Genomic DNA, 14,010 nt, shown 5'->3' on the forward strand with positions numbered 1-14,010 from the left:
AAGCTTTGAATCAGACATCTGAGTTTGAATCTCAGATATTATTAGCTGTAGAAAGTTAGATTGCTTTGTGCTCAGCTATTGAGTGAGACTAGAGACTAATTAAGAGCTTTACTGAGGGCTGTTGAGGTTTAAATGAAAATGAGCCTATAATGTTCCTAGCACAGTTTGTGTGCATATTTTAAGATCCTATAAATGGTAGGACCATATTTTAAGATCAACAAAAACGTAAGACTGAGCACATGATCAGATCCAGTAATTTCCACTCTGACACTTGGAGAAGAAAGGGGATGAGCATATCACCGTCCTTCACCAGCAGAGATGTCCCTCTGCTGTGATGAAACAGGAGCTGTCAGGGTTTAAAAAAAGAACACTGTCAGGGGGAAGGCACCACATCTTGGCAAGAAATGCTTAACATAGTTTCCATCATCACCAAACTCTCTTCTCACCCCACACCCAGCTTCTATTTAAATCCGAAGAACTCTGCTTATCCACACTCATTTTAGCCGGTGCCCAGGCTACCAGCAGAGAAGGATAGCATGGCTCCGGGAGCAAAGGAAAGAGAGGAGGGGCCAGCCAAGCGTGCCCTCCGGAAGGTACGCACAGCCACCCTGGTCATCACCTTGGCCCGAGGTTGGCAGCAGTGGGCAAATGAGAACAGCACCAGGCAGGCCCAGGAGCCCATGGGCTGGATGCCAGGAGGGATTCAGGACCCACCCCAAGCTCCTAAACCTGTGATACACCCCAAGCCCCACCAGAAATCTCAGAGTGCCCCAAAGTCTCCCTCCCAAAAGCCAGAGGGACATGGAGATGGACAAAGCTCAGAGGGAGCCACTGAGGTCTCTCATATCAAAAGGAAAGAGGTGACCAAAACAATTGTCAGCAAGGCTTGTGAGAGAGGAAGCGACGTGAGCCACCTCAGCCGCAGATACGAGGATGGCGGCTCACCTGAACGCGGTCAGCCCGAGAATGACATTGACCGGCTCCTGTACAGCCACAGCTCACCGACGCGGAGGAGGAAATGTGCCAACATGGTGTCTGAGCTGACCAAAGGCTGGAAGGAGATGGAACAGGATGAGCCCAAGTGGAGGAGTGACAGCATAGACACAGAAGACAGCGGCTATGGAGGGGAGACGGAGGAGAGGCCTGAGCAGGACGGAGAGCAGGTGGTCGCTGCCAGAATCAGACGCCCCTTGCCCTCCCAGTAAGTGAATGCGTCCTTCAGTTTCTTGTTCTGCTACTGAGCCCCATCCACCTGTGTGAGCAGGGAAGTGCTATCGAAGTTTAGAGCAAGAATCTCAAAAGTTGGGCAGGCAGCGAGGTCCTGTGGGGAAGGCATGTCCCTGGGCCATAAGGGCAGTGCCAATCTCGGACATGTGCTGTTTTGTTTCTCATTTCTGTTTGAACTGAACATTCAGGTTTTAGCCTCAGCAGAAATGAAGCCACCAGAGAAAAGTGTCTGCTTTGGGAACATTTTTACAATCAATTCTATAAAGAGTAACAGATTGGTTTATTTCTCTGCAAAGTGCTTGCTGGTAGACTGACTGGGGAAACCTTTCCCTTGTCTCAAATGAGGGGACATAATATCATCAGGAGGGACATCTATCCAAACTGGTGACCCTGTAAACAGGTAGGAGGCTACTTCTAACTGGACAGCAGGCTCTGAAGTCAGACAGACCCAAGTTCAAATTCCAGCTCTGCCCTGACTATAGTTAACAGTGTATTATATACTTGAAAAAGAATAGATGTTAAGTGTTCTCACCACAAAACAAAAATCCTGGTTATTTTACTAAGCCTAATTTCTCCTTTGTAAAATTATGGAAACAGTAATCTTTTGGGATAAATTCTGTTGTATTGGTAGAAGTAAATGAGATTAAAGTTGCCAAGCGCATGGCACAGTGCCTGCCACATATAAATATATATGAAATACATATGAAACCTATTATTATTCATATAAATTCTATTATTTAGCAATTTTTCAGCCTTTCAGAAAAGTTTGTCCTGTTATAAACAAAAGCAGAAACACTATTAAAGTTAGGTAATTAAAATACAACAATCCTAAAACATTTAGATATTAAATACATACACACACAGACTCAAACTGATAGATTTATTCAAACAAGAAGCACACACTTTATTTCAAGACAGTAACTCCACCTCCACATTACAGAAAATCAGGAAAACTCATTCCTCAACTGCAAGATATCAATATATGGGAAAAGCCTCTGATCTGATGAATGCTTGTAGACTTACTCCCTCTGTGAATAGTTAATGTATAGGTACGTTTTGCAAGTTTTATGAAACGATCATAAAGAATTACCTAATTTGACAATAAGCTTATAGTTTATGACTTGAAAGGTGTTTTGAAAGAATCAGAACTACCACCATGCAAGTTTTCAAGAAAAATGAAATGGCAAATTTAGATAATTATACTAGTCCCTCACACATTTAGTGTGTGCTATGGGTATTTTAAACGCTTTGTTATTTTAACTCTCATAATTCTATGAAATAGATATTATCCCATTTTAGGGATGAGAGCACTGAAGTCCAGAGGGGAGTTTATCCAGCAAGGGAGGGACAAAGCTGAGGTGTGCCTGGCTCCATGTGCAATGTTTTAAAATAAGACACGGTGCTCACATGTGGTGCCTTGAGGATGTGTTCAAAGATCTGGATTTGTGCTTTATTTACATTAATATAGGAACGCATTTAGAAATACCTATTCTGCCAGAACAAATGGAACTATGGTCTACATTCTGGCCTTGTGGATTTGTGTGTGTGTGTGTGAGAGAGTGTGCACTAGAGATGGAATAACAGAACCCAACAGAATAAAGACTGAGGACGGCACAATGAAGATCTTGTCTGCACATTTTGAATCGGCCAGAGGTAGGAAGATGACAGCTGGGACCAGTCTTCAATGCATGTACTCTGGCTCTTGTCTGATAAGCACTTTGCATATGCTTATTCATTTATCTTCACAGCTTTCTCATAAATTATTCATATTTGATAGATGGGAACATGAGATAAAGAAGTATTAAGGAATTTATATAAGATTGTATAGCTCATGGGATTTCAACCCAGAACTCTGGCTCTAGAGCCCAACCTCTTGACCACTACTCTAAACCGTCTCACCTGGAAGTGGGGACTTGATTCAAGACACTTCTCATAGTTCCTAAACCCAGGCATGTACATGGACATCTTAGTGTGATGGAGAGGTGCGTAAGTGTTGAATGAGAGACAATTAGATTTGAATCATGGTTACTTTGGCAAATCCTGTCTCTTCATCCTCACCTCAAAAATAAATACAATAATCCACAGAGTTATCTTGATACTAAGTATGCAAAGATTGGATCCAGAGGAGCTACTGAACAAGTAGTACCCATTATAATGTAGGATGCCAGTTCTGATGACCGCAATCTTTCTAATTGTAGGAGACTGACTCTCAGGGCTGGGGGGTTGGGGAGAGTGAGAATTTTTAAATCTCTTCTCTCCACCTTAGGTTCCTTTCCCTCAGTCTTAGAGTCCATAGGGTACCAGAATGTTCTATGTAACAGCAGCAGCTCTTAATGTCAGCAATAATCCTAGCTGGGCTCAAGCTTCAGCAGAAACCTAATGGGACTTTTTGCCTGATGGAATTCTCAAATGCTGCTTGAGAAATGGATGTGGCATTATTGAGCAAGCCTATATAAAAGGAGGTTTTATTCACCTATTTTAAACTCTAAATACCATTCTTTCCCTGTATCCACCAATAGGGAGAAAATTGTGTATCATGATTGTTTAAGTGGAAAAAGAGAATTTTCTTTGTGGCTAAGATGTTCCATGGGAACAGAAACAAATCAGGTTTGGTAAAAAGTAGAGGTATTTGTTACCAATAGAGTTTTGCTGATTGAGGTTTTACCATTGTGAAAATGTTTTCTATTTTATGCTTGACTTAGAAAATATTTAGTCTTTTGATTGTATAGCTATATCACTTGTTCCATCCAGTTCCTTTAGACAAAGGAAATCACACCCTCTTCCATACAGCGATGGTGTAATGTTACAGTGCCAATCACTCATCCATCCTCTCCTCCAAGTGCTATTCAACAAAAAAGATAATAGTTGAGCATGAGGATGCCATTCTATAGATAAGGGAACTGAAGCATAGAGACGTTAAGAAATGTACCCAAGTCATAGAGTTAGTAAGCGAAGAAGCTGGGAAGGCTGACGCCAGAGCTTGTACCACTACGCTGCTCTGATCCTCTCAGTAGAGAATACGCTCAAGGAATAAAATGGAGATCGAAGTGTTTCCATTAATGGAGTGCTTCATTAATGGAATCCCAGTAACACCCAAAATACAGGGTTTTGGTACAACTGTACTGAAGGACTTTGCTAGAAACAGACAAAAGTATGGCTTTCTATGATTTGCCTCCAATTCTAGAGCTTACAACTCTTTCCATGGTAACAGCAGTAACCAGTCTGCCAGGAGAATCCCAGGCCTGGATCTCGAACCTGGCTGATAACAGAACAGGGAGCATAATTGTTGATTAGAGATGTTTACCCTGCCTTTTGAATGCAGTCACCTGCTTCTTATAAACGTGACCCTGTGGATGTCATGCTCCCATTAATCAAACTAGCTAATTCTTCCTGTGGAGAAGAGCAAGCAAACCAATGCCCAGAGGAGCGAATTCTCCCCAGTACTCCCCTGAGAAGTTGAAAGGATGGCAGCTCTTTGCTTTACTGACAGAGAAATGTTCCTAGTCTATGAGGAGAAATGCTCCCTCTAAGGGAGAGTCTATGGGGTAGGAGAGTGATGAGAGCAATCTTCATTTTCTTCATACAAATACAGACTTAGCCCAGGAGAGGGCGCTCGCAAGGCCCATGACATTGTGAAGCTGGTGGTCCAGGTGAAGACCATATACCAGAAAGAATGCTACCAGGCCTAAAGGACTTGGTCAGGTTTAAAATATACCTTTTAGGACTTTTATTTCTTGTGGGTCTTTTTCATTTTTAATAATTTATCCATGTAATTATCAATCCAAAATGACGAAATGATACAAGTGGTTCCCATGTTCTTCTCATATTGCTGAAGAGCCCATTCACGTTAGAAAGCAGCACTCATACTGATGTCACTTTTAAAGTTGACATATAAGAAAGAAATTTCAGAATTTACTTTGGTGAATGAACCTAGACTTTCGAAGACAGAATGCTTATAATGTATAGTAGAATCAAATACCTTGCACACAATAGGACAGGGGAAATATTTGTTGACTGGCGGTAAGAACATTTGCTTATTTGTAATGAAGAAATTAAGAAGGTGAGTCTACATTAAATATTGCTATGCTAAAATACAGGTGTAATTCCTGTTTTTGTATATTGCTTTGCTTTCTATGAATTTGCACTAGATTGTCTTTTTAAACCTCAATCTAAACTATCATTCACATTTTTACTTGAATAAAAAGCACAGGCTAAGCTGGCATATTGATTCTTGTATTCACTGATCAACAAGATACTCGGGGTATACAACTTTTTAATCCTGACTTAAACCTGATACTTTCAGACTTTTTTAACATTGGAAATACAATACAGAATGTTTATAAGAGAGGAAATTAAGTACTCATTAGAGTATATTTCCTCCTAGTACTTTTTAAAATAACACTATCATCTAGTTCTTGCTTGTAGAACTAATTCCTTTGCTTTCCTTTCTGCTGTTACTGGGAATTATAATTTGATAGTAAACAAATGGACATTAAGATTTAGAAGGTGCATTTTTACAAGATAAATGTTTCTCTTCTTCATTGATTTACTACCTTACTACCCTTAAACCTTATCTCAAATGACAGAGTTTCAATACTCAGAAACTGCAAGTTCCTAATTAAAATTATAAAAGAAAGATACACCAAAGAATCAGAGACCCATATAACATACAGTTTAAACAAATTACCTCTGGATGTTCATTTGAGTATCTTCCTATTTTTTGTTTTCTTTAAATTATAAAATATATCAACAAAAGAATTTAAAAAAATGAAAAGAATCAACCATTATCTGGATACCAACTTCACTGTTTGCAATTACACATATGCTCTCGATTTCTTCATTCTGGTGCATACACATTTTACATAGTTAGAATTATACCATAAACTCACATTTTTATTACTCTATTTTCATAAATGCTTTTTGTGGTTATTCACTGTTTTATTTTTATTACTGAATATCCAGTAAGTACCTAAAACAGTGTCAGACCACAATGGGTGTCATAAATACTTTAGCAAAGGATGGAGGGAATGTCACAGCACACAGAAGCTCCTTAAAGGGAGGATATGCTGTGGTTCCCACTTATCCATGGAGGGTACAAGACCCCCTGTGGATGCCTGCAACCATGGACAGTACCAAACCCTATATATACTATATTTTTTCCTATACATACATCTGATAAAGTTTACCTTATAGATTAGGCACAATAGATTAACAACTAATAATAGAATAATTATGACAATATACTGTAATAAAAGTTACATGAATATGGTATCTCAAAATACTGTGCTATAGTCACCCTTCTTATCGTATGAGATGATAAAATGGCTATGTGATGAAGTGAGGTGAATGATGTAGATAGACATTGTTATCAAGCATTAAGCTATAATTGATCTTCTGATGATGTGTCAAGAGGAGGATCATCTGCTGCCGGACTGCAGTTGACTGTGGGCAATTGATATCTCGATAAACAAGGGCTACTATATTGCATTATATGTTTATAATATAAGGACATAACTGCAGTTGGTGCTCAGGAGACAAAAAGTATGAACTAGTGAATCCTATAATTCTTTTCACTTTCTTATGAGATGTTTCAAGTCTCTTCTTTATCAGGACCTCCCAGTCTCAAATCTGGTATGAGCTTTGGGTTCTACCAGGATGGCCTTGAGCTTGTTACTGAAGACTATGCCCGTCATGGACTGCCATGGTTCCAAGAATACAAGGTGTTTGCTTTTCTTTGTTAATGAAATCAAGCAACCCATACTCTTGGAGGGTCTGTGGTGAGGCAGGTGATGGTGAGCACCAGCAGGTGAGGGCTGAGAGAAATCCACTCCACTTCAGTGCACTGTAATTCCTAGCCCTTTTCTAACGCATACATGATTTTTTAAAGTTTCAATAATTGTGTATACAATGTTTGTGTGCTGTTTTTTCCCAATTAACTCTGTCATGTACTTTTGTCCATGTGGCTACAAACAAGAGTAGCGTTATACGTAGCAGCTTATTCCTAATTTGAACTTTACTGTAATCGTGGAACAAGGCAGCAAGCGCGGGACTTGGAGCAGCACAAAATGCGGGAATTACGGGAAGTTCGCCATCTAGTGGATGTCGTTCCTTCTTTTGAAAACAAGACTCATACAAGTATGCAGGCTTCCCAGTCCGTATCTGCTGGTCTCCTGAATTTGGATACACATTTCAGGAAGTGAGTTTGGATAGTGAGCCATACCCACATCTGACCCGTTTCTGAGTTTTGAATGGTGAATTTTGAGAGTTTGCATAGGAGTGGCTATTTCATTCTAGCACGCCATTCACATGAGCAATTTCAGCACAGCTCTAACACTCCAGTCCCAATGCTGTTGGCGGGGGGAGGGGAAGGGTGGGTTACTTGTGTGGATGAGGAATACAGACCTGTGTCTTTTAGACAGTCTAAGAGTTTAAGAGTTTATGTTTTGCTCATAAAGGCCAAGAGACCTAGGAAAAAGAGTCTAGGAGACCGCAGGTACAGAAATGACAGGGAAGCCTTTGAACGACAAATTTTGTCCATTTTAAAATTAGGCCTGCACCCTCATGTCACTGCTGGTCTACATTTAACGATGCTATTAAGGGAAGATGCCCACATTTGAAACATCACTCAACATTTACTGGACACTGTACCACATGCTTGCTAAGTGGCCCTATTGCACAGGAAGAAGAGTATTGACTTCAGCTTTAGTTTGTGTCTGAAACTTACCTCGGCCACTGTTGTAGGGCAGTATTTCACAGAAGGTTTATACAAGCTCCGGAACCAGCTTAAGTTTGGTTCAAATATCAGCTCTATCATTTAACAGTTTTGCGACTTTAAGCAAGTTACTTAACACCTCTGGCCTCAGTTTCTCAGTCTGTAAAGTGAGAATAGTATTAACTATTTCACAGAATCCTTGTGGGAATATTAATGAGAAGTACTTAAAAGAATACTAGCACATCACATCCAATAGAAGGTACCACTGCTAGCTAGTGTCTTCCATCTATACAACTTGATATTTCAAAATCTGTGGTGTATCAATACTAGTATAGATAACACACTCATTAAAACCCACATATGAAAATCTATACATGAGTGAATATTACAATGTGTGTGTGCTGACATAAGCCTTATTTTGGGGAAATAATTGGCTTCTGGACTCTTATTCAAAGTAGATTCCCTTATTATGCTCATAGGATTCCAGTTCTAAAATGTTATTAACATGCAACTTTAAGATACACATATTCATATTACATTTGTGTAAGGAAGCTTTTTTTTCTTGAGCTTAATATCATTATTTTATGGTGCTTAATACATTATTGTATTAATGGAGAAAATAATCTTAAGGACATACACCAAACTGAGAACAACAGTGGGACTGTGTATGATTTTTCTTCTTTCATTTCTAATTTTTTTGTATTTGTTTTTATAATAAAAAATTAAAGACTTACATTAAGATGCACATGTGCAGGAAGCATAAAGAGAAAGCAACACTTGGGTGTTAAAATATCAACATCTTCATTCTTCATCCTCTCTCTCCTTCAGAGCACATAGATTTACAGAGAAACTCAGCTGCAAGGCCCAACAAAAATACAGCCAAGTGGACAACCTGAAAGGGAGATGGCAACAGTGGGCTGATGAACACATGCAATCCCAGAAACTCAATCCTTTCAGTGAAGAATTTGATTATGAGTTGGCCATGTGCACTCGTCTACACAAGGGAGATGAAGGCTATGGCCGTCCCAAGGAGGGAACCAAAACTGCTGAAAGGGCCAAGCGAGCGGAGGAGCACATCTACAGAGAAATCATGGACATGTGCTTCATTATCCGCACAATGGCTCGCCGCAGACGAGATGGCAAGATCCAGGTTACATTTGGAGATCTCTTTGACAGATATGTTCGTATTTCAGATAAAGTAGTGGGTATCCTCATGCGTGCCAGGAAACATGGACTGGTGGACTTTGAAGGAGAGATGTTGTGGCAAGGCCGAGATGACCATGTTGTGATCACACTACTCAAGTGAACCTTTAGCAACAAAATCCAGACTTCACCCACTATTCTCTTAATGCTGAATGTTGATGTAGTAAAAATTGAAATGCAAACTGCTCTGTAATATTTATAAATATTAAATAATTTTTACATAAATGACTTTTTGGCACTCTACTTCTGAGGAAATTAAAAAATTTTTAAAGTATACACTGAGAAGTTCAGAAAGCACCTAGAATGTTATTAGTATCCAACAATAGTATAAATATTTGAAATTCCACTTATCCTTTTAGGCAAAAATATTTGGCTAATCATCACAGAAATTATTATACATCTTCAATTAAGCAATTATTCCATCTAAGAATGCTGACTTTAGATAAATATTAGAACAGACTGACATTTTAAGAGGCAAAGAATTCCATCAAGTTTGGGAAAACTAAATTTTTCTAAGAAGATTGATTTTGCACTATTTATTATTATTTTTATTATGGCATCACTTACAAAATAGGTACATAAATTAATTTTTTCAAATAAGATGTTTCTTTTTCAAATTGCTGGAATTTCTCTGTGGGCTTGGAATTTAACAAATTTCCAATAGGTGTTGGCTTTCCTCCTTCTGTGTGATTTGCACAAATCACATAAAAATAGACTGCTAGTGGTCTTAAAGCCAACAGAAGGCAGTTGTATATATACAGGTGAGAGATTCTGATCTACCTGCCTTGTAGGATTTCTTAGAGAAGTTTTTGCTCTCAAAACCTTAGTGAGTTATGCTGTTTACATTTATGTCAATATACAATGAAGTAGAAATACAGAAAATTCTATGATGAAGTGGAATGTTCAGGCTAGAAGAATCTGATAGAATCATTGGTAAATTAAAAACAGAGCTGAGACATTTTAACCTTCTTAAAGCTCCAACAAACTTTAAAAAATATCTGAAAGTCAAAAAACAGCAATATTAGTCCTGTCAAAGTGAAAAAAGTAGTTTAATATGACAAATTTATTTGACACCATTCTGTTGTCATTTTTTCTCAATTAGATTTAACATTTTATAGAATTCTAAAAACAATTAAAATGTGAGATTATAATCCTTACCAAATTCAGTGAAAGTTACTGACATTATAGCTCATTGATGTAACAGAAATTAGTGTCAAATTATGACACCTCAAAATAATAGACACTTATAATTGTTAGGGGTTGGGTTTAATAAAGTATGGATTAAACTACTGTAGCAATTATTTTTCTTTTCATGTGTGATTCTCTTTCACACTGGAAGTTCCAGTATCTTCTTTAAGAGTGTACTTTTTCATTTCCATATAGATTTATTAAATTATAAATGACCAATATTTCTAAGTATAATTTTATATAAGACATACACTTCTATAAGAAGTCCAACCTACATCAAAATTTAAAGAAATGGCACAGGAAAAAAAGGCATTTTCTTGCATTTTCTGTTCTTTTTATACTACTTTAGGTTATAATATTCCATTATACCACTTTCTTGTGTTTGAAATACAATAAAATCATATAGTGCAACTTGGATTATTTCTAATAGTAGGAGACTATTTAGGCCAAGGCTTTAAAAGAGTTCCTTTATATTCAACTCTGGACAGTAAGTTTATGCAAACAGTGATGGAGATTGTTCAAAGCTCAATTTGTTTGAATGAGGATAGGTTAAAAAGTCTTCTCAGAGAGCTTACAGTAAAGGTGTGGCTGTAAGGTTAGAAAGCTGGTTTCCTTAAAGGAAAAATGCCTGCCAAGTGCCAGATTTTTATCCTAAAAACACAAAGACAGGAATATCCATAGTTGAAAAAATGAGGACTTTTAGACAAAAAAGGGTAAGTAGAACTCAGGTGGCAGAAGTTCTTACCAGTATTTTGTCGCCAAAATAATATATGAAATACACTATCAATAGTATTTTACTATTGATAATTCTAAAATCCCAATAACGGGCAGTGTGCAATTGGCTTCCAAATCTTCAGTTTTCCTTTTGCAAACTTTCAATGATACTTAACTTTCTGGGCTACCGAAGGCTCTTGAAATACCCTTGCGGTTTTTACCCTTTCTGTCTGGACCTCAAATGTATGAGGCCTTTCACCTTTTGTAACAAGTTTTATGACTTCCTGATTCCCAAGCTCACCTCACCTTCCTGCCCACTTAGACCAACAGGAAGGAAGTTCTGTCCTCTGGCTTTCTTCCTTCCTATACTGTGCTGGAACATGAGGCTGCACCTGTTGTCTTTGTTTGCCTTCTGCCTCTTCCTTTCCTTTCCCTTCCGAAACTCAAGTGCCTTTTTTTTTTAATACTACCAACAGGAATATAAGATGCCATTTCTCACATGATTTGGGAATAATTCTGCATAAACTACAATTTTTTGTCAGTGAGAACTGATGCTCAGGGAAGTATTTCTGTGCTTTTTCACTAAGTCACTGTGTTCAGGGAGTTTAAGAGGAGCAGGAGAGTCATTGGCCCATGCTGAAGTGGCTTCTTAAATGCAGATGCCTCCTTAGGATTCCTAGAATATTCATTTTTATTTCCAGTACCTAGGACATTTCTTAGTATACAGTAAGGATATGGTTAATGTTCTTTGAATTATTTAATTTATAAATACATTGTATGAGCTAACCTCTTAGCCTAGAAGTTTTAGAGTGCCATGGTTCACTCACTACCATCCCAGTGAGAGTTATCTGATAACATTATGTGCCCAGAGTTGGGGTCATGCAAGTGAATGACATTGTTTTTTACTTTACACCAAGAAACTGCACTAAGATTTCTCTTAAAGATATAACTCAAATATGAAAATACATATGCATTGTACATTATTTTTAATTGCAAAATACTGCAAAAAAAACACATATGGGAAAATGATCAAATAAAGTATGATATAGTCACACAATGCATGCATCTCTAAAAAAAAGTATGCAGTCTTTAAGAACTTAAATGGAGTTATTTCTAGTGTGTATGTTATCTGTATTTTGAAAATAGAAGGTAATAATGAAGTTGGCTTCTGTAGGGATGGGTGGAAATGGTTTGAAAGAGAAATCTGCAGTTTTGACTTTGGAATACTTTAACTATCTTACATATACAAGAAGTAAAAGTAAATTAAGAAAGACAGAAGAAAGCTAAAATTGAATGCAAACAAAGTAATGAACTGAATTCTATTTCATATGATTAAAATAACCACACAGGAAGAAAAAAGAAATACATATAACTTCTGAATACAATACTTAGATTAAAATACCGTCAAGTAAAGACAAAAAAGAACTGCAAAGGAATATTAAATTCTACTTAATTTTATGTGAGCAGGAGAGCATGAGCATTACAATTCTGAAACTGTAATGTGTTGTCTGATTAAGCAAATATAGTGATGTCCTTACTGTGGGAGAGCAGACACAAACATGGTTTGGAGGAAGAATTCTGTAACATTTGATTGTTATTAGAGGTTATCAGTGTGCACACATGATGTATTATTTGATTGTTATTAGAGGTTATCAGTGTGCACACATGATGTATTATTTCCGATCTGTCTCCTGAAAAGCCCTACTAGTAGTGCCACTCCAGTAGCAATAAGCACATCTAACATCCAGATTTCCAAATACCATTTTCCTTAAAAGAAGGTACTTCTAGAAGTTGCTGATTCTAGGACTGGGTTACAGAATGTCTACAGCATTTTTTTGCACCAGAAGCAACCAATCCAGGACCTTCTGTTAATGTAGCTATTTTCTCTTTTATCTCCTTTAGCCTGGAAGAGTTCATTATTCTTTGTGTTTTATGACAGTGACATGGTTGAAGAGTTTAGGATTGTAGAATATCTTTCAATATGGATATCTGAATTTTTCCTATTCTTAAATTTAGGTTATGCTTTTTTGACAGGATAACCAGGGAAGTGATGTGTGTTCTGCATCATATCAAGATGCATATAAAGTATGTTTATCCCCTTATTGGTGTTATTAACTTTGATTAGTAGATCATATTAGTCTCCCATGTTTCTTCACAGTTATCATTTTTCTCTTTGTAATTAATAAGCAATGTGTAGGGGGTCCTGGATTGGATCATAGATCAGGGAAAACAATTCTTTAAAGGTTAGGGCCATTGGCAAAATTTAAGAATTGATTGTGTATTAAGTAAGACTGTATTATGTTAAATTCCTTGAATTTGATTACTACATTGTAGTTATATAAAAGAATACCCTTGTTCTTAGGACATACATGCAAATATTTATATGTGCAGTGTATTCGACTCAGTAAAATAATAGGGGCGTGTGTGTGGAGAGAAGGAGGGTGGAAGATAAGAAGTTAAGCTGGAAAGCATACAGTTCTAAACATTTTAGTACCTATCTCTTGGAAAACAAATATACACATTACTGTTGGGTACATATCAAGAAATTAAATTTGCTGGTTAAAGGCTTAGCTTTAATAGATACTGCCAAAAAAGTTTTCCAAAGTTGTTTCACTTTACAGTCCTTTGAAAATAGCACTTACTAGCTGTTTTGATACTCTTAGGAATTGTCTTTTGCCTTTATTGAATTTTTTGATTTGTAGTCATTTATATATTATGTGTATGAGGTCTTCATTAGCTATATTAGAAAAATCTTCTACACTCTTGGTTGCCTTTTCCCTTTTAATGATGTCTTTTGAAAAATAGCTCTTCAAATTTAGTGTAATACAATTTATCATTTTTTCCCCTTTAATGGTGTTTTTGTGTCCCATTTAAGAAACACATGTATCTTCAGGTCATGAAGACATTATGATTATGGAACTTTTTTTCTATAAATGTAGTAAATGGCACCAATTTTAAAACAGCTA

The 14,010-nt window shown here is 37.3% G+C and overlaps 1 protein-coding gene across 1 annotated transcript; it reads left to right on the forward strand.

Annotated features, from left to right (window-relative positions):
- Positions 1-480: 480 nt before the first annotated feature.
- Positions 481-9,370, forward strand: ABRA (actin binding Rho activating protein). The gene is made up of 2 exons (XM_036876454.2): positions 481-1,201; positions 8,768-9,370. The coding sequence occupies exons 1-2, from the start codon at positions 537-539 to the stop codon at positions 9,243-9,245; spliced, it is 1,143 nt and encodes a 380-aa protein (XP_036732349.2). The 5' UTR covers positions 481-536; the 3' UTR covers positions 9,246-9,370.
- Positions 9,371-14,010: the final 4,640 nt, after the last annotated feature.

The sequence above is a fragment of the Manis pentadactyla genome, chromosome 3, assembly GCF_030020395.1.
Source record: "Manis pentadactyla isolate mManPen7 chromosome 3, mManPen7.hap1, whole genome shotgun sequence".
Taxonomy (NCBI): Eukaryota; Metazoa; Chordata; class Mammalia; order Pholidota; family Manidae; genus Manis; species Manis pentadactyla.